Raw genomic sequence first — 21,265 nt, forward strand, 5'->3', positions numbered from 1 at the left:
GGGGATCTCAGTGGCATTGGTCGCTCCTGGCAGTCCTCTTCTGGACTGAGGAGAACCAGCCTGTTGGTCTCCATACAACACCTCCAGCTTCCTTCTGCAGCTCACTCCTCCAGATCATGCCTTGACTCCCTCACGGTGGGGTGACCGGCTTCTCCTACCCACTCCTCATGCTCTGCTTTCCCCTGCCCTCTCTCCCAGGTGCACCTGCAGCCACCAGACATGTCCTGCTACAGCCCGTGCCTGCCATGCCAGCCCTGCGGCCCCACCCCACTGGCCAACAGCTGCAACGAGCCCTGTGTCAGGCAGTGCCAGGACTCCAACGTCGTCATCCAGCCCTCTGCCGTGGTGGTGACCCTGCCCGGCCCCATCCTCAGCTCCTTCCCGCAGAACACCGCTGTGGGATCCTCCACCTCTGCTGCTGTTGGCAGCATCCTCAGCTCTGAGGGAGTGCCCATCTCCTCTGGGGGCTTTGGTCTCTCCGGCTTGGGTCTCTCCGGCATTGGCAGCCGCTACTGCGGCAGGAGGTGCCTCCCTTGCTAAAGCTCCTGGCGATGGCCCTGGCAAAGGCCTCCAGGGACCCCCACCTGGCACCTGACTAGGGACAGAGCTTGTTAGTTTCAGAGGCCTGAAGAACCCCGGTACTCCTTGCACAAAGATGGGGCCAGCCTGTGCTCTTGGGAAGTATGGGCCATGCCTGCCTTTCCCATCTTCCACTCTCTCCTTTCCCTCCTTTATCCTTAGTCCCTTCTCCTCCTCTGTTCTGTGAGCCCCACAAACACAGCCTAGGGAAGAACTGCTGGCCCTGCTCCAACTATGGGACACGCAACCCCTGGACACCTAGTGATATCTCTGCCACGGGTGCTCCCTCCGTTGGGTCCTGCACCCACACAGACCTCCTTTCCCTCTTCTGACTCATTAAAGTTCTGCTGCATCCCAGACCACGTCTCTGTGTCATCCTTTGCTCTGCACACACTCTCCCAGGATGCCCAGGGAGACAGACGTACATCAAAGGTGGTTATGGGACAGAGTGTTTGGGAATGATTGTGGAGTGGTTGTTAAAGACGTGTTTGATTTGAGTATACTTAGTTGTGGATAGGGTGGATGACTCTTGGCTTCCCATGCTTCTTGTAGTCCACCAACGCATTCCCTTCTCCACTCTCAGCAAGCCCCGCACCCTCAGCCTCTCTTCCCCAAGGAAGTGCTCCTGCCCTCTCACCATCCTGGCCACCCTTCACTGAACTCGCTCCGCTTGGTCAAGGTCTTTCTTGTGTCACACCCCAAAACTCAACACAGTGTTCTAGATGCTGTCAGGCACTACTGAGAAGAGCGGGTTCATCGCTCCCATTGATCTCCTGGCTCCGTTCCTGCTCATGCAGCACAGGATGCTGACGACAGCCCTCAGCGGCTGAGAACAGTGCTGGGACTCGCACCTCTTTTGATGGGCTTACCGCAAAAGAAACTTCCTACAGCTTTTGGGCTGCAGCTTGTCAGGGGCTGAAGGATGTGCGGGGAGTCATGGATGCTTGCTAACAAGCCAGTTGCCACTCAGGGCTCTGAGCTGACACGTGTCACTGTGCCCAGCTCTGTGCTGCAGTATTTCACCAGCTGCCCTTCTTCAGCTGCAAGTCACTCTGCATATGCGGCATCTCTTCTGCCCTGAGTCTCTCCCTGCCTCCCTCTCTCCAGGAAGAGTCCCAGGAAAGACTGCAAACAGACAGGGAAGGAGCAGGGCAAGCAGGACATGCACTGCCCATGGCTCTGTGTGCTGTGCCAGCCCCATCCCCAGCTAAGCACCCACTGGCTGTTCTCTCAAAGCCTTGTGCTCTTTGGAGAAAGGAAGAACTGGAAGGGCAAGACAGTGAAACACTCCTGGGTCAACATCAGGACTGTCCATGAGGGGAAGGGACAAAACAGAAAAAAACAAGCCATGCAAAGGCAATCACCCAGCACCTCACACCAGCAGACCGATGCCCAGACACTCCATAAAGAAGGGCTTCTTTGGAAAGACTGCCCACACTTTGGTTGCTGAGCATGACGTTCTGTGGCATGGAACAGCCCTTTGGTCAATTCAAGCAAGCCATCCTCATGCGTCGCCTCTCAGCTGCTTGCCCACAGCTAGACTCTGCTGCAGGGGACACAGAGTGAGAGAGAGAGACGCCCTTGATGATTTGCAAGCATTGTGATGCAACAGCTGAAGCTTTGGTGTGTTACCTGCACTGTTTCAGCCACACATTGGTAGCCCAGCACCGTATGGGCTGCTCTGAAGACAATTACCTCCGTCCCAACCACAGCCAGTACAGCCTGGTTCTCCCATTGCCTATCGTCTTCTGGGGACATTTTCTGCAGAGCCGGACTTGTGGACGTTGGTCACTGCAAAAGTGGACGTGAGCCAGCAATGTGCGCTTGCAGCCCAATTATGCCCTGGGCTGCACAAAGAGAAGCATGGAAAGCAGGTCGACGGAGGGGATTCTCCTCTTCTAGAAAGCTTCCGTTGCTCCCCACCTAGAACACTGCCTCTACTCTGGGGTCCCCAGCACTAAAACGACGCGGACCTGTTAGATCAGTTGCAGGGAATGGCTACGAAAAGCAACCAAGGGATGCATCATGCCTCCTATGGAGAAAAGCTGAGGGAGCTGTGCTTGTTCAGCCTGCAGAAGAGAAAGCTCTGGGGAGACCTCATTGCAGCCTTTTGAATATATAAAGGGGACTTCCAAGAAAGTCAGAGAGAGACCTTTTATCGAGGCCTGTAGTGATGGGACAAGGAGGGAAAGTTTGAAACTGAAGTCGGGCAGATATAGATTGGACAGCAGGAAGCCATTGATGATGATAACGGTGGTGAGACCCTGGAAAAAGTGGCCCAGAGAATGATGGGCTGCCCCATCATTGAGGTGTTCAAGCTCAGGTACAACTGACCTTTGAGGAACGTCATCTAGAGACAGACATTCTTGTCCAGGGCAGGGAAGTTGCACCAGGGGATCTTGAAAGGTCTCTTCCAACCAGAGCCCTCCTATGGGTCTATGACTCTGTGGATCTATGACAAGGCAGCCTACGACACCGTGTCCCTCCCTTTGAGAGCCCTGTGGTTAGCACGGGCTCTCCTGGCCTGTCCTGGGAAGCTGGTGCCTATGTCTTGTCAATCCCACGTTCCTTCCGGACCACTTACATCACAGTGCAGAGCTTCCTGAGGAAAAAGCAAACGTGCGCACAACAAAGTGGGTGGTGGACACTGAGCTACGTGGGGTAATTCTATCCAGACCCAAGGAGACAGAGAAATTTGGAAAGCACAGGGACACTCGACGTGTGAATAAGCATACTCAACGCAAGCCTGTGTTGACAGTCACTGCAAAACCATCCCCAAATACCCCTCCCCTGAAAACACAACCGAGCAACATCTCTCTCCCTGGGCATCTTGCAAGAGCATCTGCCGGGGAAAGGACGAGACAGAAGCACAGATTGGGATGCAGCAGAACTTTAATGAGCCAAAAGGGGAATATGGGTTCAGTCTGTGTGGAGGCCCAGGAGCACAGAGCAAGAGTGGCAGAATTGAGATTTTGGACCACGGTTCAGGCAGAGATCCTGACACCTGCCCGTCCCACAGAGGTAGCAGGGCCAGCAGGTCCTCTCCATTTGGGCTTTGTGGAACTCACAGTCCAGGGGTGCACAGGGGAACGAAGACACAGGAAGGGAAAGAGAGAGTGGGGGAAAGGCAGGTGTGGGACATGCTTTCCGAGAGAACAGACTGGCCAGCTCCTTTTGTGAGGGGTGCTGGCCTTGCTGAGACCCTCTGAAAATAACAAGCTCTGTCCCTAGTCAGGTGCCAGCTTGGAGGTCCCTGGAGGCCTTTGCCAGGGCCATCGCCAGCACCTTTAGCAGGGGAGGCACCTCCTGCCACAGTAGCGGCTGCCAATGCTGGAGAGACCCAAGCCGGAGAGACCAAAGCCCCCAGAGGAGATGGGCACTCCCTCAGAGCTGAGGATGCTGCCAACGGCAGCAGAGGTGGAGGATCCCACGGCGGTGTTCTGCGGGAAGGAGCTGAGGATGGGGCCGGGCAGGGTCACCACCACAGGCGAGGGCTGGATGACGACGTTGGAGTCCTGGCACTGCCTGACACAGGGCTCGTTGCAGCTGTTGGCCAGTGGGGTGGGGCCGCAGGGCTGGCATGGCAGGCACGGGCTGTAGCAGGACATGTCTGGTGGCTGCAGGTGCACCTGGGAGAGAGGGCAGGGAAAATTAAGCACCAGAGATGTTTGAAGAGCAGCCTGTCACCCCTCCACAAGAAAAATCCTTTCCCTCAGATCCAAAGGACTTGCGACCAAGCCCGGGGAGATCCTCAGCTAGCCCACAGCTCCAAGGACGACTCAGGCTAACCCCAACCTCGCTCCAGGACACACCTTCTGCTCCCTCTTATCTCCCATGGGGAGCAGCCTCAAGATCCAGCATAGGAAAGAGAGACAGGTATATGCAGAGAAATCCCCAAGAAGGATGTGGAAGAGGAGAAGGAGCACAAGAAAGGGCTTAGAATCACCTTGTTCCCAAGGAGATGGAGGCAAGAGGAGTGGATGAGAGAGTGAGGAGAACTGCCTGCTTTTATACAGCTCCTGCACCGCCCCAGGCCCACAGTCACTGCGCACAGGCAGTAATTTTCCAACAGACTCACCTCCCAAGCAAAATATCCTACCTAATGACACACGTTGTGTTTGGTTTCCATCAACACTGCCATTCCATTTCCTCATTTCTGACATGACCATTAGGCCACAGAGGCTCTTTTGAAGTATCGAGACGAGAGGCCCAAGGATTTCCCCAGCACAGTCATGTCAGTACAGGCAGAAGATGTGCCCCCAAGGGCTGGAGGGTCCGTGCGTACAGAGGACATGGCTTTGGGGAAATAGGGTGAGGTTATTTTCCACACTCTGCGCAGGAAGGTGCGCAAGCCCTCATTCTGCAACCTCTGCACGCTGTGCGAGTGCTCGCAAGAAGGTCAGGCTGTGGGCAATGGCCGTTGGGTCTCCCTGCAGTTGTGTGTGTGGGCACAGCCCAAAGCTCAGAGATGGGTTTCCTGGTGCAGACGGGGAACTGCCCCGGCTGCAGGGAAATTCAGCCCCGCCTGGGACACGGGCCTGAAGACAGCACACACGCCAGCCTTGACCTCACACCAAAAGGCTGACACATGGCCAACCCAAAATTAGACTGTGCCTCACCATGGGTGGGGAGAGTCTCTCCCAAAAAGCTTGCCTGCTGAAGCTATTCCCTTGCCCTCCTGGGACCCATCTCAGCTGCCTCCGTGGCTGCAGGGCAGGGAAGTGCATCACCTCCTTGACGTCGTCTGACAGCTGGTTTTGTACCCAGGGCCCTTCTGAGCACATCCCCTCCCTGAGCACCCATCCTGACCTACATTGCGCTGTAGACACTTGCCAGCCCTCGCTCACTGGGGACTTGGGGCAACTTTCCCTGCCTCTCCAATGGTGCTGCATTGTACTCCAAGTTGAGGAGGCCGTTGGGCATGGGAAAGAAAGCCTGCTGAAGCCCTACAGCTAAGAGAAGACGTATCACTTGAGACCCAGAGACCTGGCCCAAACCATGGGGAGATGTGTTCTGCAACCCTTCCTTTCCCTCCACAGACCATTTAGGAGAGCTCCTCACCACAGCCTGGTCTCTTTGGACAGCAAGAGGAGGTCTGTGTGTCCGTTCCCTTCCACTCCCTATGCCTCTCCCCAGGGCTGATCTGGAGCCAAGGGTCAGGTCAACCCAGAGGAGGTCTCAGGGCTCTAAGCTCACACCATAGATCGGTCCCCAGTTTCTACTAATGCAAGCGGTTCTTCCCTCTCAGTTGCACAACTTGACAGTTGTCCTTCCTGATGCCGTCAGGCTCCTGTATCCAAGTCCTCCAGCCGGTCTAGGTCTCCCTTTACATCAACCTTCCCCTGGAGCACATCAGCTGCCTTGTACGGGTCAACTTTTCACAGACACTCCTTGGTTTGATGCCTACCCGCTGCTGGGAGGGCTCCCCCTCCTTCCTTCAACTCTTTCTGAGGGCATAGCAGACCAGTACACCCTATAGGTGAAGACTGAGACAGAGAAGGCTTTGACTTCCCCCAGCCTGCTCTCTGTCTGCTCTTCAGGAAATCAGCTGCCCCACTCAGCAGTGGACCCGCATTCTCCTCCATCAGTCTTCAGCTGCTCTTGCAGGGGTGGATGCAGCTCTTGATGCCTTCACTGTCTAGCCCTCAGGAGACTCTGGCTCTATGCTCCTGACTCCCTCTCATCAGCTCTTTTACCCATGGCTGAGAACTGTGTCCCAGGGCCTTCTCTCCTCCAGGGTGAACAATCCCATCTCTCGCAGTCCCTCCTGCCTCAGGGATTTCAGGGGCTTCATGGGCTCCGTGGCCCTTTGCCACACTCACACCAGTGTGGCCGTGCATCTCTGATAACCAGGAGCCACAGACAGGACACTGTTCATGACAGTTGTGGCCTTAGAAGCGCTGAGCAGAGAACAGGGATGACCTTCCACAATCTGACAGCAACGATCTTTGTAAAGCCGCCCAGGATTCTGTTGGACACCATTTCCGCATGGGCACGGGCTGACACATGGTGTCCTCCAGGACCCACGTCCTCTGCGGCAAAGCTGTTTGGCAGTCCTCTGGCCTCAGCCTGGAGTGGTGCAGGAGATTCTTCCTCCTCCACTGCAGGACTTTCCATAAATGGCTTAAACACTACTGGCTCCAGTCTGCATTCTTGCAATGCGCTAGGAGAGCGTGTCTGCCAGCTGCACTTTGTGCCATGCAGCACGAGAGTTGCAGATCAGCGGTCATGCCAAATTTCAGTCACCTGCTCTGCCCTCTGCCCTAGCCTGTATGTTGTCACTTGCTCTGTACGGATCCTTACAAGAGAAAGAGTCAAAAGCCTTGGTCAGATGAGATTAACAACGTTTGGTGGACTTTCCTCACCCACCAGAGCCAGGCACGTCATGAAATAAGACCGTGAGGATGGTGAGGCCTGCTTTCCGCTCCATAAATCCATGCTGACCACTCACAATCACCTGTTCTTTTCTTTTGCCAAATGCCTTCCAGGATGATTCGCTCCATCATCTTTGCAAGGATTGAGATGAGACTGATCAACTTGTCTTTCCCCGGCTCCTCTTTCATGTCTTTCTTGAAACAGGAGGATCATTTGCTTTCTTCCATCCCGTGGATGCATTCGCTGACTGCTGTGACCTTGGCAGGCTGGAGAGGTGGGCCCGTGTCAACCTCATGAACTTCAACCAGGCCAAGTACAAGGTCCTGCACCTGGGTCATGGCAATCCCAGGCACAAATACAGGCTGGGCGGAGAATGGATTGAGAGCAGCCCTGAGGAGAAGGACTTGGGAGTGCTGGTGGATGAGAAGCTTAACATGAGCAGGCAATGCACCCTTGCGTCCCAGAAGTCCAACCGCATCCTGGGTTGCATCAAAAGAATCGTGGCCAGCAGGTTGAGGGAGGTGATTCTCCCCCTCTACTCTGCCCTGGTGAGACCCCACCTGGAGTACTGTGTCCAGTTCTGGAGCCCCCAACACAAGAAGGACATAGACCAGTTGGAGAAGGTCCAGAGGAGGGCCACAAAGATGATAAAAGGGCTGGAGCACCTCTCTTATGAGGACAGGCTGAGAGAGTTGGGGCTGTTCAGCCTGGAGAAGAGGAGGCTCCGGGAAGACCTGATAGCGGTCTTCCAGTACCTCAAGGGGGCCTACAAGAAAGATGGGGAGAGGCTGTTTAGTAGGGCCTGTTGCGATAGGACAAGGAGTAATGGTTTTAAAATAGAGGGGGGTTGATTTAAATTGGAAATTAGGAAAAATTTTTTTACGATGCGAGTTAAAGAACACTGGAACAGGTTGCCCAGAAAGGTGGTGGAAGCCCCATCCCTGGAAACGTTCAAGGCCAGGCTGGATGAGGCTCTGAGCAACCTGATCTAGTTGGGGATGTCCCTTCTCCTTGCAGGGGCGTTGGACTAGATGAATTGTGAAGGTCCCTTCCAACTCTAACCATTCTATGATTCTATGATTCTATGACTTCCAAGGCAGTTGAGAGCAGCCAAATAGTGACACCGAGGAGCTCCGTTGGGTGCATGGAACCCCTCCATGACATTGGAGGCATCTTCTGCTGAAATTCATACAACTGTAGAATCACAGAATGGTTTGAGTTGGAAGGGACCTTAAAGATCATCCAGTTACAACCCTCCAGCCATGGGCAGATACAGGCCGGCCCAGGACATCCTTGGGCCTCTCATCCCAGCCCATGAAAGGAGCCCACATGGTAGACCAGGCATGCCAGAAATGAGGAAATGAAAAGGCAGCGTTGGCGGAAACCAAAACACAACCTGTGCCATTCAGTAGGGTATTTTGCTTTGCAGGTGAGTCTGTTGGAAAATTACTGCCTGTGCGCAGTGACTGTGGGCCTGGGGCGGTGCAGGAGGTGTATAAAAGCAGGCCCTTCTCCTCACTCTCTCATCCACTCCTCTCGCCTCCATCTCCTTGGGAACGAGGTGAGTCTGAAGCCCTTTATCCTTCTCCTCCTTGTTCTCCTGCAGTGTATCTCAGCGCAGACCTGCTCCTTTGTCCTACGCTGGGACTTGCTGCTGCTTCTCATGGGCAAGGGAAGGGGGCAGACATTTTGCGATGGAGAAAAGTTGGGGCTTGGCTACATGTCTCCACCGAGTGAAGGGCTTGGTGGGGATCTCAGTGGCATTGGTCGCTCCTGGCAGTCCTCTTCTGGACTGAGGAGAACCAGCCTGTTGGTCTCCATACAACACCTCCAGCTTCCTTCTGCAGCTCACTCCTCCAGATCATGCCTTGACTCCCTCACGGTGGGGTGACCGGCTTCTCCTACCCACTCCTCATGCTCTGCTTTCCCCTGCCCTCTCTCCCAGGTGCACCTGCAGCCACCAGACATGTCCTGCTACAGCCCGTGCCTGCCATGCCAGCCCTGCGGCCCCACCCCACTGGCCAACAGCTGCAACGAGCCCTGTGTCAGGCAGTGCCAGGACTCCAACGTCGTCATCCAGCCCTCTGCCGTGGTGGTGACCCTGCCCGGCCCCATCCTCAGCTCCTTCCCGCAGAACACCGCTGTGGGATCCTCCACCTCTGCTGCTGTTGGCAGCATCCTCAGCTCTGAGGGAGTGCCCATCTCCTCTGGGGGCTTTGGTCTCTCCGGCTTGGGTCTCTCCAGCATTGGCAGCCGCTACTGCGGCAGGAGGTGCCTCCCTTGCTAAAGCTCCTGGCGATGGCCCTGGCAAAGGCCTCCAGGGACCCCCACCTGGCACCTGACTAGGGACAGAGCTTGTTAGTTTCAGAGGCCTGAAGAACCCCGGTACTCCTTGCACAAAGATGGGGCCAGCCTGTGCTCTTGGGAAGTATGGGCCATGCCTGCCTTTCCCATCTTCCACTCTCTCCTTTCCCTCCTTTATCCTTAGTCCCTTCTCCTCCTCTGTTCTGTGAGCCCCACAAACACAGCCTAGGGAAGAACTGCTGGCCCTGCTCCAACTATGGGACACGCAACCCCTGGACACCTAGTGATATCTCTGCCACGGGTGCTCCCTCCGTTGGGTCCTGCACCCACACAGACCTCCTTTCCCTCTTCTGACTCATTAAAGTTCTGCTGCATCCCAGACCACGTCTCTGTGTCATCCTTTGCTCTGCACACACTCTCCCAGGATGCCCAGGGAGACAGACGTACATCAAAGGTGGTTATGGGACAGAGTGTTTGGGAATGATTGTGGAGTGGTTGTTAAAGACGTGTTTGATTTGAGTATACTTAGTTGTGGATAGGGTGGATGACTCTTGGCTTCCCATGCTTCTTGTAGTCCACCAACGCATTCCCTTCTCCACTCTCAGCAAGCCCCGCACCCTCAGCCCCTCTTGCCCAAGGAAGTGCTCCTGCCCTCTCACCATCCTGGCCACCCTTCACTGAACTCGCTCCGCTTGGTCAAGGTCTTTCTTGTGTCACACCCCAAAACTCAACACAGTGTTCTAGATGCTGTCAGGCACTACTGAGAAGAGCGGGTTCATCGCTCCCATTGATCTCCTGGCTCCGTTCCTGCTCATGCAGCACAGGATGCTGACGACAGCCCTCAGCGGCTGAGAACAGTGCTGGGACTCGCACCTCTTTTGATGGGCTTACCGCAAAAGAAACTTCCTACAGCTTTTGGGCTGCAGCTTGTCAGGGGCTGAAGGATGTGCGGGGAGTCATGGATGCTTGCTAACAAGCCAGTTGCCACTCAGGGCTCTGAGCTGACACGTGTCACTGTGCCCAGCTCTGTGCTGCAGTATTTCACCAGCTGCCCTTCTTCAGCTGCAAGTCACTCTGCATATGCGGCATCTCTTCTGCCCTGAGTCTCTCCCTGCCTCCCTCTCTCCAGGAAGAGTCCCAGGAAAGACTGCAAACAGACAGGGAAGGAGCAGGGCAAGCAGGACATGCACTGCCCATGGCTCTGTGTGCTGTGCCAGCCCCATCCCCAGCTAAGCACCCACTGGCTGTTCTCTCAAAGCCTTGTGCTCTTTGGAGAAAGGAAGAACTGGAAGGGCAAGACAGTGAAACACTCCTGGGTCAACAACAGGACTGTCCATGAGGGGAAGGGACAAAACAGAAAAAAACAAGCCATGCAAAGGCAATCACCCAGCACCTCACACCAGCAGACCGATGCCCAGACACTCCATAAAGAAGGGCTTCTTTGGAAAGACTGCCCACACTTTGGTTGCTGAGCATGACGTTCTATGGCATGGAACAGCCCTTTGGTCAATTCAAGCAAGCCATCCTCATGCGTCGCCTCTCAGCTGCTTGCCCACAGCTAGACTCTGCTGCAGGGGACACAGAGTGAGAGAGAGAGACGCCCTTGATGATTTGCAAGCATTGTGATGCAACAGCTGAAGCTTTGGTGTGTTACCTGCACTGTTTCAGCCACACATTGGTAGCCCAGCACCGTATGGGCTGCTCTGAAGACAATTACCTCCGTCCCAACCACAGCCAGTACAGCCTGGTTCTCCCATTGCCTATCGTCTTCTGGGGACATTTTCTGCAGAGCCGGACTTGTGGACGTTGGTCACTGCAAAAGTGGACGTGAGCCAGCAATGTGCGCTTGCAGCCCAATTATGCCCTGGGCTGCACAAAGAGAAGCGTGGAAAGCAGGTCGACGGAGGGGATTCTCCTCTTCTAGAAAGCTTCCGTTGCTCCCCACCTAGAACACTGCCTCTACTCTGGGGTCCCCAGCACTAAAACGACGCGGACCTGTTAGATCAGTTGCAGGGAATGGCTACGAAAAGCAACCAAGGGATGCATCATGCCTCCTATGGAGAAAAGCTGAGGGAGCTGTGCTTGTTCAGCCTGCAGAAGAGAAAGCTCTGGGGAGACCTCATTGCAGCCTTTTGAATATATAAAGGGGACTTCCAAGAAAGTCAGAGAGAGACCTTTTATCGAGGCCTGTAGTGATGGGACAAGGAGGGAAAGTTTGAAACTGAAGTCGGGCAGATATAGATTGGACAGCAGGAAGCCATTGATGATGATAACGGTGGTGAGACCCTGGAAAAAGTGGCCCAGAGAATGATGGGCTGCCCCATCATTGAGGTGTTCAAGCTCAGGTACAACTGACCTTTGAGGAACGTCATCTAGAGACAGACATTCTTGTCCAGGGCAGGGAAGTTGCACCAGGGGATCTTGAAAGGTCTCTTCCAACCAGAGCCCTCCTATGAGTCTATGACTCTGTGGATCTATGACAAGGCAGCCTACGACACCGTGTCCCTCCCTTTGAGAGCCCTGTGGTTAGCACGGGCTCTCCTGGCCTGTCCTGGGAAGCTGGTGCCTATGTCTTGTCAATCCCACGTTCCTTCCGGACCACTTACATCACAGTGCAGAGCTTCCTGAGGAAAAAGCAAACGTGCGCACAACAAAGTGGGTGGTGGACACTGAGCTACGTGGGGTAATTCTATCCAGACCCAAGGAGACAGAGAAATTTGGAAAGCACAGGGACACTCGACGTGTGAATAAGCATACTCAACGCAAGCCTGTGTTGACAGTCACTGCAAAACCATCCCCAAATACCCCTCCCCTGAAAACACAACCGAGCAACATCTCTCTCCCTGGGCATCTTGCAAGAGCATCTGCCGGGGAAAGGACGAGACAGAAGCACAGATTGGGATGCAGCAGAACTTTAATGAGCCAAAAGGGGAATATGGGTTCAGTCTGTGTGGAGGCCCAGGAGCACAGAGCAAGAGTGGCAGAATTGAGATTTTGGACCACGGTTCAGGCAGAGATCCTGACACCTGCTCGTCCCACAGAGGTAGCAGGGCCAGCAGGTCCTCTCCATTTGGGCTTTGTAGGACTCACAGTCCAGGGGTGCACAGGGGAACGAAGACACAGGAAGGGAAAGAGAGAGTGGGGGAAAGGCAGGTATGGGACATGCTTTCCGAGAGAACAGACTGGCCAGCTCCTTTTGCGAGGGGTGCTGGCCTTGCTGAGACCCTCTGAAAATAACAAGCTCTGTCCCTAGTCAGGTGCCAGCTTGGAGGTCCCTGGAGGCCTTTGCCAGGGCCATCGCCAGCACCTTTAGCAGGGGAGGCACCTCCTGCCACAGTAGCGGCTGCCAATGCTGGAGAGACCCAAGCCGGAGAGACCAAAGCCCCCAGAGGAGATGGGCACTCCCTCAGAGCTGAGGATGCTGCCAACAGCAGCAGAGGTGGAGGATCCCACAGCGGTGTTCTGTGGGAAGGAGCTGAGGATGGGGCCGGGCAGGGTCACCACCACGGCAGAGGGCTGGATGACGACGTTGGAGTCCTGGCACTGCCTGACACAGGGCTCGTTGCAGCTGTTGGCCAGTGGGGTGGGGCCGCAGGGCTGGCATGGCAGGCACGGGCTGTAGCAGGACATGTCTGGTGGCTGCAGGTGCACCTGGGAGAGAGGGCAGGGGAAAATTAAGCACCAGAGATGTTTGAAGAGCAGCCTGTCACCCCTCCACAAGAAAAATCCTTTCCCTCAGATCCAAAGGACTTGCGACCAAGCCCGGGGAGATCCTCAGCTAGCCCACAGCTCCAAGGACGACTCAGGCTAACCCCAACCTCGCTCCAGGACACACCTTCTGCTCCCTCTTATCTCCCATGGGGAGCAGCCTCAAGATCCAGCATAGGAAAGAGAGACAGGTATATGCAGAGAAATCCCCAAGAAGGATGTGGAAGAGGAGGAGGAGCACAAGAAAGGGCTTAGAATCACCTTGTTCCCAAGGAGATGGAGGCAAGAGGAGTGGATGAGAGAGTGAGGAGAACTGCCTGCTTTTATACAGCTCCTACACCACCCCAGGCCCACAGTCACTGCGCACAGGCAGTAATTTTCCAACAGACTCACCTCCCAAGCAAAATATCCTACCTAATGACACACGTTGTGTTTGGTTTCCATCAACACTGCCATTCCATTTCCTCATTTCTGACATGACCATTAGGCCACAGAGGCTCTTTTGAAGTATCGAGACGAGAGGCCCAAGGATTTCCCCAGCACAGTCATGTCAGTACAGGCAGAAGATGTGCCCCCAAGGGCTGGAGGGTCTGTGCGTACAGAGGACATGGCTTTGGGGAAATAGGGTGAGGTTATTTTCCACACTCTGCGCAGGAAGGTGCGCAAGCCCTCATTCTGCAACCTCTGCACGCTGTGCGAGTGCTCGCAAGAAGGTCAGGCTGTGGGCAATGGCCGTTGGGTCTCCCTGCAGTTGTGTGTGTGGGCACAGCCCAAAGCTCAGAGATGGGTTTCCTGGTGCAGACGGGGAACTGCCCCGGCTGCAGGAGAATTCAGCCCCGCCTGGGACACGGGCCTGAAGACAGCACACATGCCAGCCTTGACTTCACACCAAAAGGCTGACACATGGCCAACCCAAAATTAGACTGTGCCTCACCATGGGTGGGGAGAGTCTCTCCCAAAAAGCTTGCCTGCTGAAGCTATTCCCTTGCCCTCCTGGGACCCATCTCAGCTGCCTCCATGGCTGCAGGGCAGGGAAGTGCATCACCTCCTTGACGTCGTCTGACAGCTGGTTTTGTACCCAGGGCCCTTCTGAGCACATCCCCTCCCTGAGCACCCATCCTGACCTACATTGCGCTGTAGACACTTGCTAGCCCTCGCTCACTGGGGACTTGGGGCATCTTTCCCTGCCTCTCCAATGGTGCTGCCTTGTACTCCAAGTTGAGGAGGCCGTTGGGCATGGGAAAGAAAGCCTGCTGAAGCCCTGCTGCTAGGAGACGTATCACTTGAGACCCAGGGACCTGGCCTGATCCGTGGGGAGATGTGTTCTGCAACCCTTCCTTTCCCTCCACAGACCATTTAGGAGAGCTCCTCACCACAGCCTGGTCTCTTTGGACAGCAAGAGGAGGCCTGTGTGTCCGTTCCCTTCCACTCCCTATGCCTCTCCCCAGGGCTGATCTGGAGCCAAGGGTCAGGTCAACCCAGAGGTGGTCTCAGGGCTCTAAGCTCACACCATAGATCGGTCCCCAGTTTCTACTAATGCAAGCGGTTCTTCCCTCTCAGTTGCACAACTTGACAGTTGTCCTTCCTGATGCCGTCAGGCTCCTGTATCCAAGTCCTCCAGCCGGTCTAGGTCTCCCTTTACATCAGCCTTCCCCTGGAGCACATCAGCTGCCTTGTACGGGTCAACTTTTCACAGACACTCCTTGGTTTGATGCCTACCCGCTGCTGGGAGGGCTCCCCCTCCTTCCTTCAACTCTTTCTGAGGGCATAGCAGACCAGTACACCCTATAGGTGAAGACTGAGACAGAGAAGGCTTTGACTTCCCCCAGCCTGCTCTCTGTCTGCTCTTCAGGAAATCAGCTGCCCCACTCAGCAGTGGACCCGCATTCTCCTCCATCAGTCTTCAGCTGCTCTTGCAGGGGTGGATGCAGCTCTTGATGCCTTCACTGTCTAGCCCTCAGGAGACTCTGGCTCTATGCTCCTGACTCCCTCTCATCAGCTCTTTTACCCATGGCTGAGAACTGTGTCCCAGGGCCTTCTCTCCTCCAGGGTGAACAATCCCATCTCTCGCAGTCCCTCCTGCCTCAGGGATTTCCGGGGCTTCATGGGCTCCGTGGCCCTTTGCCACACTCACACCAGTGTGGCCGTGCATCTCTGATAACCAGGAGCCACAGACAGGACACTGTTCATGACAGTTGTGGTCTTAGAAGCGCTGAGCAGAGAACAGGGATGACCTTCCACAATCTGACAGCAACGATCTTTGTAAAGCCGCCCAGGATTCTGTTGGACACCATTTCCGCATGGGCACGGGCTGACACATGGTGTCCTCCAGGACCCACGTCCTCTGCGGCAAAGCTGTTTGGCAGTCCTCTGGCCTCAGCCTGGAGTGGTGCAGGAGATTCTTCCTCCTCCACTGCAGGACTTTCCATAAATGGCTTAAACACTACTGGCTCCAGTCTGCATTCTTGCAATGCGCTAGGAGAGCGTGTCTGCCAGCTGCACGTTGTGCCATGCAGCACGAGAGTTGCAGATCAGCGGTCATGCCAAATTTCAGTCACCTGCTCTGCCCTCTGCCCTAGCCTGTATGTTGTCACTTGCTCTGTATGGATCCTTACAAGAGACAGAGTCAAAAGCCTTGGTCAGATGAGATTAACAACATTTGGTGGACTTTCCTCACCCACCAGAGCCAGGCACGTCATGAAATAAGACCGTGAGGGTGGTGAGGCCTGCTTTCCGCTTCATAAATCCATGCTGACCACTCACAATCACCTGTTCTTTTCTTTTGCAAAACGCCTTCCAGGATGATTCGCTCCATCATCTTTGCAAGGATGGACGTGAGACTGACCAACTTGTCTTTCCCTGGCTCCTCTTTCATGTCTTTCTTGAAACAGGAGAATCATTTACTTTCTTCCATTCCTCAGATGCATTCCCTGACTGCTGTTACTTCAAAGAGAGTTGGGAGCGGCCTAACAGTGACCTTCCTGACCCAGATATTCCTAGGAATATCACGAGCCCAGTCCCTTGACAGCAAATCATGCCAGACTAAGACACCCTTGGAGTATCTCCACCTTTCCTTTATCCTCTGTCGTCAGGTATGCTGCCCCATTCAGTGCTAGGACTGCATTTGACCAAGCCTTTCTCTTGCTGCTAATCTGCCTGGAATAAGACCTTCTTGTTGCCCTCCACATGCTTTACCTTGTTCAAAGCAAGGTGGCCTTTGAATTTCCTAACGCAAACCCTTCATACTCAGACAGCCTGGCAAACTTTCTCCCAAGATCAAAGAGCATCAAGAGCAAGAGAGATGAAACCACTGGCACAGCCTGGCTGCCTGGAGGTGCAGTGGTCAGTAACCAGCAGCGTGAGCTGAGAGAGGGGGAGGAGAGAGAAGTCATGGTAAGTCCGTAAGGAACAGGAGCCTTTGGGTACTCTGCTGATGTGCATAGACCTGAACCTCTTCCTGGAAAGGGACTTGGAAGCAATCACACTTCACTGCTGCAAGTCAGCATTCCCTATCTGCATGGAACCCCTCCATGACATTGGAGGCATCTTCTGCTGAAATTCAAAGACCTGTAGAATCACAGAATGGTTCAAGTTGAAAGGAACCTTACAGATCATCTAGTTACAATCCTCCAGCCATGGGCAGATACGGTCCTGGCCACAATATCCTTGGGCCTCTCATCCCGGCCCATGAAAGGAGCCCACGTGGTAGACCAGGCATGCCAGAAATGAGGAAATGAAAAGGCAGCGTTGGCGGAAACCAAAACACAACCTGTGCCATTCAGTAGGGTATTTTGCTTTGCAGGTGAGTCTGTTGGAAAATTACTGCCTGTGCACAGTGACTGTGGGCCTGGGGCGGTGCAGGAGCTGTATAAAAGCAGGCCCTTCTCCTCACTCTCTCATCCACTCCTCTCGCCTCCATCTCCTTGGGAACGAGGTGAGTCTAAAGCCCTTTATCCTTCTCCTCCTTGTTCTCCTGCAGTGTATCTCAGCGCAGACCTGCTCCTTTGTCCTACGCTGGGACTTGCTGCTGCTACTCATGGGCAAGGGAATGGGGCAGACATTTTGCGATAGAGAGAACTTGGGGCTTGGCTATGTGTCTCCCCCGAGTGAAGGGCTTGGTGGGGATCTCAGTGGCATTGGTCGCTCCTGGCAGTCCTCTTCTGGACTGAGGAGAACCAGCCTGTTGGTCTCCATACAACACCTCCAGCTTCCTTCTGCAGCTCACTCCTCCAGATCATGCCTTGACTCCCTCACGGTGGGGTGACCAGCTTCTCCTAGCCACTCCTCATGCTCTGCTTTCCCCTGCCCTCTCTCCCAGGTGCACCTCCAGCCACCAGACATGTCCTGCTACAGCCCGTGCCTGCCATGCCAGCCCTGCGGCCCCACCCCACTGGCCAACAGCTGCAACGAGCCCTGTGTCAGGCAGTGCCAGGACTCCAACGTCGTCATCCAGCCCTCTGCCGTGGTGGTGACCCTGCCCGGCCCCATCCTCAGCTCCTTCCCGCAGAACACCGCTGTGGGATCCTCCACCTCTGCTGCTGTTGGCAGCATCCTCAGCTCTGAGGGAGTGCCCATCTCCTCTGGGGGCTTTGGTCTCTCCGGCTTGGGTCTCTCCAGCATCGGCAGCCGCTACTGCGGCAGGAGGTGCCTCCCCTGCTAAAGCTCCAGGCGATGGCCCTGGCAAAGGCCTCCATAGACCTCCAAGCTGGCACCAGACTAGGGACAGAGCTTGTTGGTTTCAGAGGCCTTCAACAATCCCAGTACTCCATGCACAAAGATGGGGCCAGCCTTTGCTGTTGGGACGTATGGCCCATGCCTGCCTTTCCCATCTTCCACTCTCTCCTTTCCCTCCTTTATCCTTAGTCCCTTCTCCTCCTCTGTTCTGTGAGCCCCACAAACACAGCCTAGGGAAGAACTGCTGGCCCTGCTCCAACTATGGGACACGCAACCCATGGACACCTAGTGTTACTTCTGCCACGGGTGCTCCCTCCGTTGGGTCCTGCACTCACACAGACCTCCTTTCCCTCTTCTGACTCATTAAAGTTCTGCTGCATCCCAGACCACGTCTCTGTGTCATCCTTTGCTCTGCACACACTCTCCCAGGATGCCCAGGGAGACAGACGTACATCAAAGGTGGTTATGGGACAGAGTGTTTGGGAATGATTGTGGAGTGGTTGTTAAAAACGTGTTTGATTTGAGTATACTTAGTTGTGGATAGGGTGGATGACTCTTGGCTTCCCATGATTCTTGTAGTCCACCAACGCATTCCCTTCTCCACTCTCAGCAAGCCCCGCACCCTCAGCCTCTCTTCCCCAAGGAAGTGCTCCTGCCCTCTCACCATCCTGGCCACCCTTCACTGAACTCGCTCCGCTTGGTCAAGGTCTTTCTTGTGTCACACCCCAAAACTCAACACAGTGTTCTAGATGCTGTCAGGCACTACTGAGAAGAGCGGGTTCATCGCTCCCATTGATCTCCTGGCTCCGTTCCTGCTCATGCAGCACAGGATGCTGACGACAGCCCTCAGCGGCTGAGAACAGTGCTGGGACTCGCACCTCTTTTGATGGGCTTACCGCAAAAGAAACTTCCTACAGCTTTTGGGCTGCAGCTTGTCAGGGGCTGAAGGATGTGCGGGGAGTCATGGATGCTTGCTAACAAGCCAGTTGCCACTCAGGGCTCTGAGCTGACACGTGTCACTGTGCCCAGCTCTGTGCTGCAGTATTTCACCAGCTGCCCTTCTTCAGCTGCAAGTCACTCTGCATATGCGGCATCTCTTCCTGCCCTGAGTCTCTCCCTGCCTCCCTCTCTCCAGGAAGAGTCCCAGGAAAGACTGCAAACAGACAGGGAAGGAGCAGGGCAAGCAGGACATGCACTGCCCATGGCTCTGTGTGCTGTGCCAGCCCCATCCCCAGCTAAGCACCCACTGGCTGTTCTCTCAAAGCCTTGTGCTCTTTGGAGAAAGGAAGAACTGGAAGGGCAAGACAGTGAAACACTCCTGGGTCAACATCAGGACTGTCTATGAAGGGAACGGACAAAACAAGCCATGCAAAGGCAATCACCCAGCACCTCACACCAGCAGACCGATGCCCAGACACTCCATAAAGAAGGGCTTCTTTGGAAAGACTGCCCACACTTTGGTTGCTGAGCATGACGTTCTGTGGCATGGAACAGCCCTTTGGTCAATTCAAGCAAGCCATCCTCATGCGTCGCCTCTCAGCTGCTTGCCCACAGCTAGACTCTGCTGCAGGGGACACAGAGTGAGAGAGAGAGACGCCCTTGATGATTTGCAAGCATTGTGATGCAACAGCTGAAGCTTTGGTGTGTTACCTGCACTGTTTCAGCCACACATTGGTAGCCCAGCACCGTATGGGCTGCTCTGAAGACAATTACCTCCGTCCCAACCACAGCCAGTACAGCCTGGTTCTCCCATTGCCTATCGTCTTCTGGGGACATTTTCTGCAGAGCCGGACTTGTGGACGTTGGTCACTGCAAAAGTGGACGTGAGCCAGCAATGTGCGCTTGCAGCCCAATTATGCCCTGGGCTGCACAAAGAGAAGCATGGAAAGCAGGTCGACGGAGGGGATTCTCCTCTTCTAGAAAGCTTCCGTTGCTCCCCACCTAGAACACTGCCTCTACTCTGGGGTCCCCAGCACTAAAACGACGCGGACCTGTTAGATCAGGTGCAGAGAATGGCTACGAAAAGCAACCAAGGGATGCATCATGCCTCCTATGGAGAAAAGCTGAGGGAGCTGTGCTTGTTCAGCCTGCAGAAGAGAAAGCTCTGGGGAGACCTCATTGCAGCCTTTTGAATATATAAAGGGGACTTCCAAGAAAGTCAGAGAGAGACCTTTTATCGAGGCCTGTAGTGATGGGACAAGGAGGGAAAGTTTGAAACTGAAGTCGGGCAGATATAGATTGGACAGCAGGAAGCCATTGATGATGATAACGGTGGTGAGATCCTGGAAAAAGTGGCCCAGAGAATGATGGGCTGCCCCATCATTGAGGTGTTCAAGCTCAGGTACAACTGACCTTTGAGGAACGTCATCTAGAGACAGACATTCTTGTCCAGGGCAGGGAAGGTGCACCAGGGGATCTTGAAAGGTCTCTTCCAACCAGAGCCCTCCTATGAGTCTATGACTCTGTGGATCTATGACAAGGCAGCCTACGACACCGTGTCCCTCCCTTTGAGAGCCCTGTGGTTAGCACGGGCTCTCCTGGCCTGTCCTGGGAAGCTGGTGCCTATGTCTTGTCAATCCCACGTTCCTTCCGGACCACTTACATCACAGTGCAGAGCTTCCTGAGGAAAAAGCAAACGTGCGCACAACAAAGTGGGTGGTGGACACTGAGCTACGTGGGGTAATTCTATCCAGACCCAAGGAGACAGAGAAATTTGGAAAGCACAGGGACACTCGACGTGTGAATAAGCATACTCAACGCAAGCCTGTGTTGACAGTCACTGCAAAACCATCCCCAAATACCCCTCCCCTGAAAACACAACCGAGCAACATCTCTCTCCCTGGGCATCTTGCAAGAGCATCTGCCGGGGAAAGGACGAGACAGAAGCACAGATTGGGATGCAGCAGAACTTTAATGAGCCAAAAGGGGAATATGGGTTCAGTCTGTGTGGAGGCCCAGGAGCACAGAGCAAGAGTGGCAGAATTGAGATTTTGGACCACGGTTCAGGCAGAGATCCTGACACCTGCCCGTCCCACAGAGGTAGCAGGGCCAGCAGGTCCTCTCCATTTGGGCTTTGTGGAACTCACAGTCCAGGGGTGCACAGGGGAACGAAGACACAGGAGGGGAAAGAGAGAGTGGGGAAAGGCAGGTATGGGACATGCTTTCTGAGAGAACAGACTGGCCAGCTCCTTTTGCGAGGGGTGCTGGTCTTGCTGAGACCCTCTGAAAATAACAAGCTCTGTCCCTAGTCAGGTGCCAGCTTGGAGGTCCCTGGAGGCCTTTGCCAGGGCCATCGCCAGCACCTTTAGCAGGGGAGGCACCTCCTGCCACAGTAGCGGCTGCCAATGCTGGAGAGACCCAAGCCGGAGAGACCAAAGCCCCCAGAGGAGATGGGCACTCCCTCAGAGCTGAGGATGCTGCCAACAGCAGCAGAGGTGGAGGATCCCACGGCGGTGTTCTGCGGGAAGGAGCTGAGGATGGGGCCGGGCAGGGTCACCACCACGGCAGAGGGCTGGATGACGACGTTGGAGTCCTGGCACTGCCTGACACAGGGCTCGTTGCAGCTGTTGGCCAGCGGGGTGGGGCCGCAGGGCTGGCATGGCAGGCACGGGCTGTAGCAGGACAT

At 55.0% G+C, this 21,265-nt stretch overlaps 6 protein-coding genes across 6 annotated transcripts; 3 read left to right on the top strand and 3 right to left on the bottom strand.

Annotated features, from left to right (window-relative positions):
* The first annotated feature begins 219 nt into the window (after positions 1 to 219).
* Positions 220 to 540, top strand: LOC147597766 (feather keratin 1-like). Its single transcript, XM_086766559.1, has one exon. The coding sequence runs from the start codon at positions 220 to 222 to the stop codon at positions 538 to 540; it is 321 nt and encodes a 106-aa protein (XP_086622685.1).
* Positions 541 to 3,866: 3,326 nt separating this feature from the next.
* Positions 3,867 to 4,187, bottom strand: LOC147597767 (feather keratin 1-like). Its single transcript, XM_086766561.1, has one exon. The coding sequence runs from the start codon at positions 4,185 to 4,187 to the stop codon at positions 3,867 to 3,869; it is 321 nt and encodes a 106-aa protein (XP_086622687.1).
* A 4,733-nt stretch (positions 4,188 to 8,920) lies between these two features.
* Positions 8,921 to 9,241, top strand: LOC147597768 (feather keratin 1-like). Its single transcript, XM_086766562.1, has one exon. It carries the CDS (start codon positions 8,921 to 8,923, stop codon positions 9,239 to 9,241), a length of 321 nt encoding a protein of 106 aa, XP_086622688.1.
* A 3,326-nt stretch (positions 9,242 to 12,567) lies between these two features.
* LOC147597769 (feather keratin 1-like) lies at positions 12,568 to 12,888 on the bottom strand. Its single transcript, XM_086766571.1, has one exon. It carries the CDS (start codon positions 12,886 to 12,888, stop codon positions 12,568 to 12,570), a length of 321 nt encoding a protein of 106 aa, XP_086622697.1.
* Positions 12,889 to 17,305: 4,417 nt separating this feature from the next.
* On the top strand, positions 17,306 to 17,626 carry LOC147597770 (feather keratin 1-like). Its single transcript, XM_086766560.1, has one exon. The coding sequence runs from the start codon at positions 17,306 to 17,308 to the stop codon at positions 17,624 to 17,626; it is 321 nt and encodes a 106-aa protein (XP_086622686.1).
* Positions 17,627 to 20,944: 3,318 nt separating this feature from the next.
* Positions 20,945 to 21,265, bottom strand: LOC147597771 (feather keratin 1-like). The gene has a single exon (XM_086766568.1). It carries the CDS (start codon positions 21,263 to 21,265, stop codon positions 20,945 to 20,947), a length of 321 nt encoding a protein of 106 aa, XP_086622694.1.

The sequence above is a fragment of the Chlamydotis macqueenii genome, chromosome 25, assembly GCF_036417535.1.
Source record: "Chlamydotis macqueenii isolate bChlMac1 chromosome 25, bChlMac1.mat, whole genome shotgun sequence".
In the NCBI taxonomy this organism is placed as follows: Eukaryota; Metazoa; Chordata; class Aves; order Otidiformes; family Otididae; genus Chlamydotis; species Chlamydotis macqueenii.

Coding starts and splice junctions, on each gene's coding strand:
- LOC147597766 (XM_086766559.1), top strand. CDS start 220: ATGTCCTGCTACAGCCCGTGCCTGCCATGCCAGCCCTGCGGCCCCACC.
- LOC147597767 (XM_086766561.1), bottom strand. CDS start 4,187: ATGTCCTGCTACAGCCCGTGCCTGCCATGCCAGCCCTGCGGCCCCACC.
- LOC147597768 (XM_086766562.1), top strand. CDS start 8,921: ATGTCCTGCTACAGCCCGTGCCTGCCATGCCAGCCCTGCGGCCCCACC.
- LOC147597769 (XM_086766571.1), bottom strand. CDS start 12,888: ATGTCCTGCTACAGCCCGTGCCTGCCATGCCAGCCCTGCGGCCCCACC.
- LOC147597770 (XM_086766560.1), top strand. CDS start 17,306: ATGTCCTGCTACAGCCCGTGCCTGCCATGCCAGCCCTGCGGCCCCACC.
- LOC147597771 (XM_086766568.1), bottom strand. CDS start 21,265: ATGTCCTGCTACAGCCCGTGCCTGCCATGCCAGCCCTGCGGCCCCACC.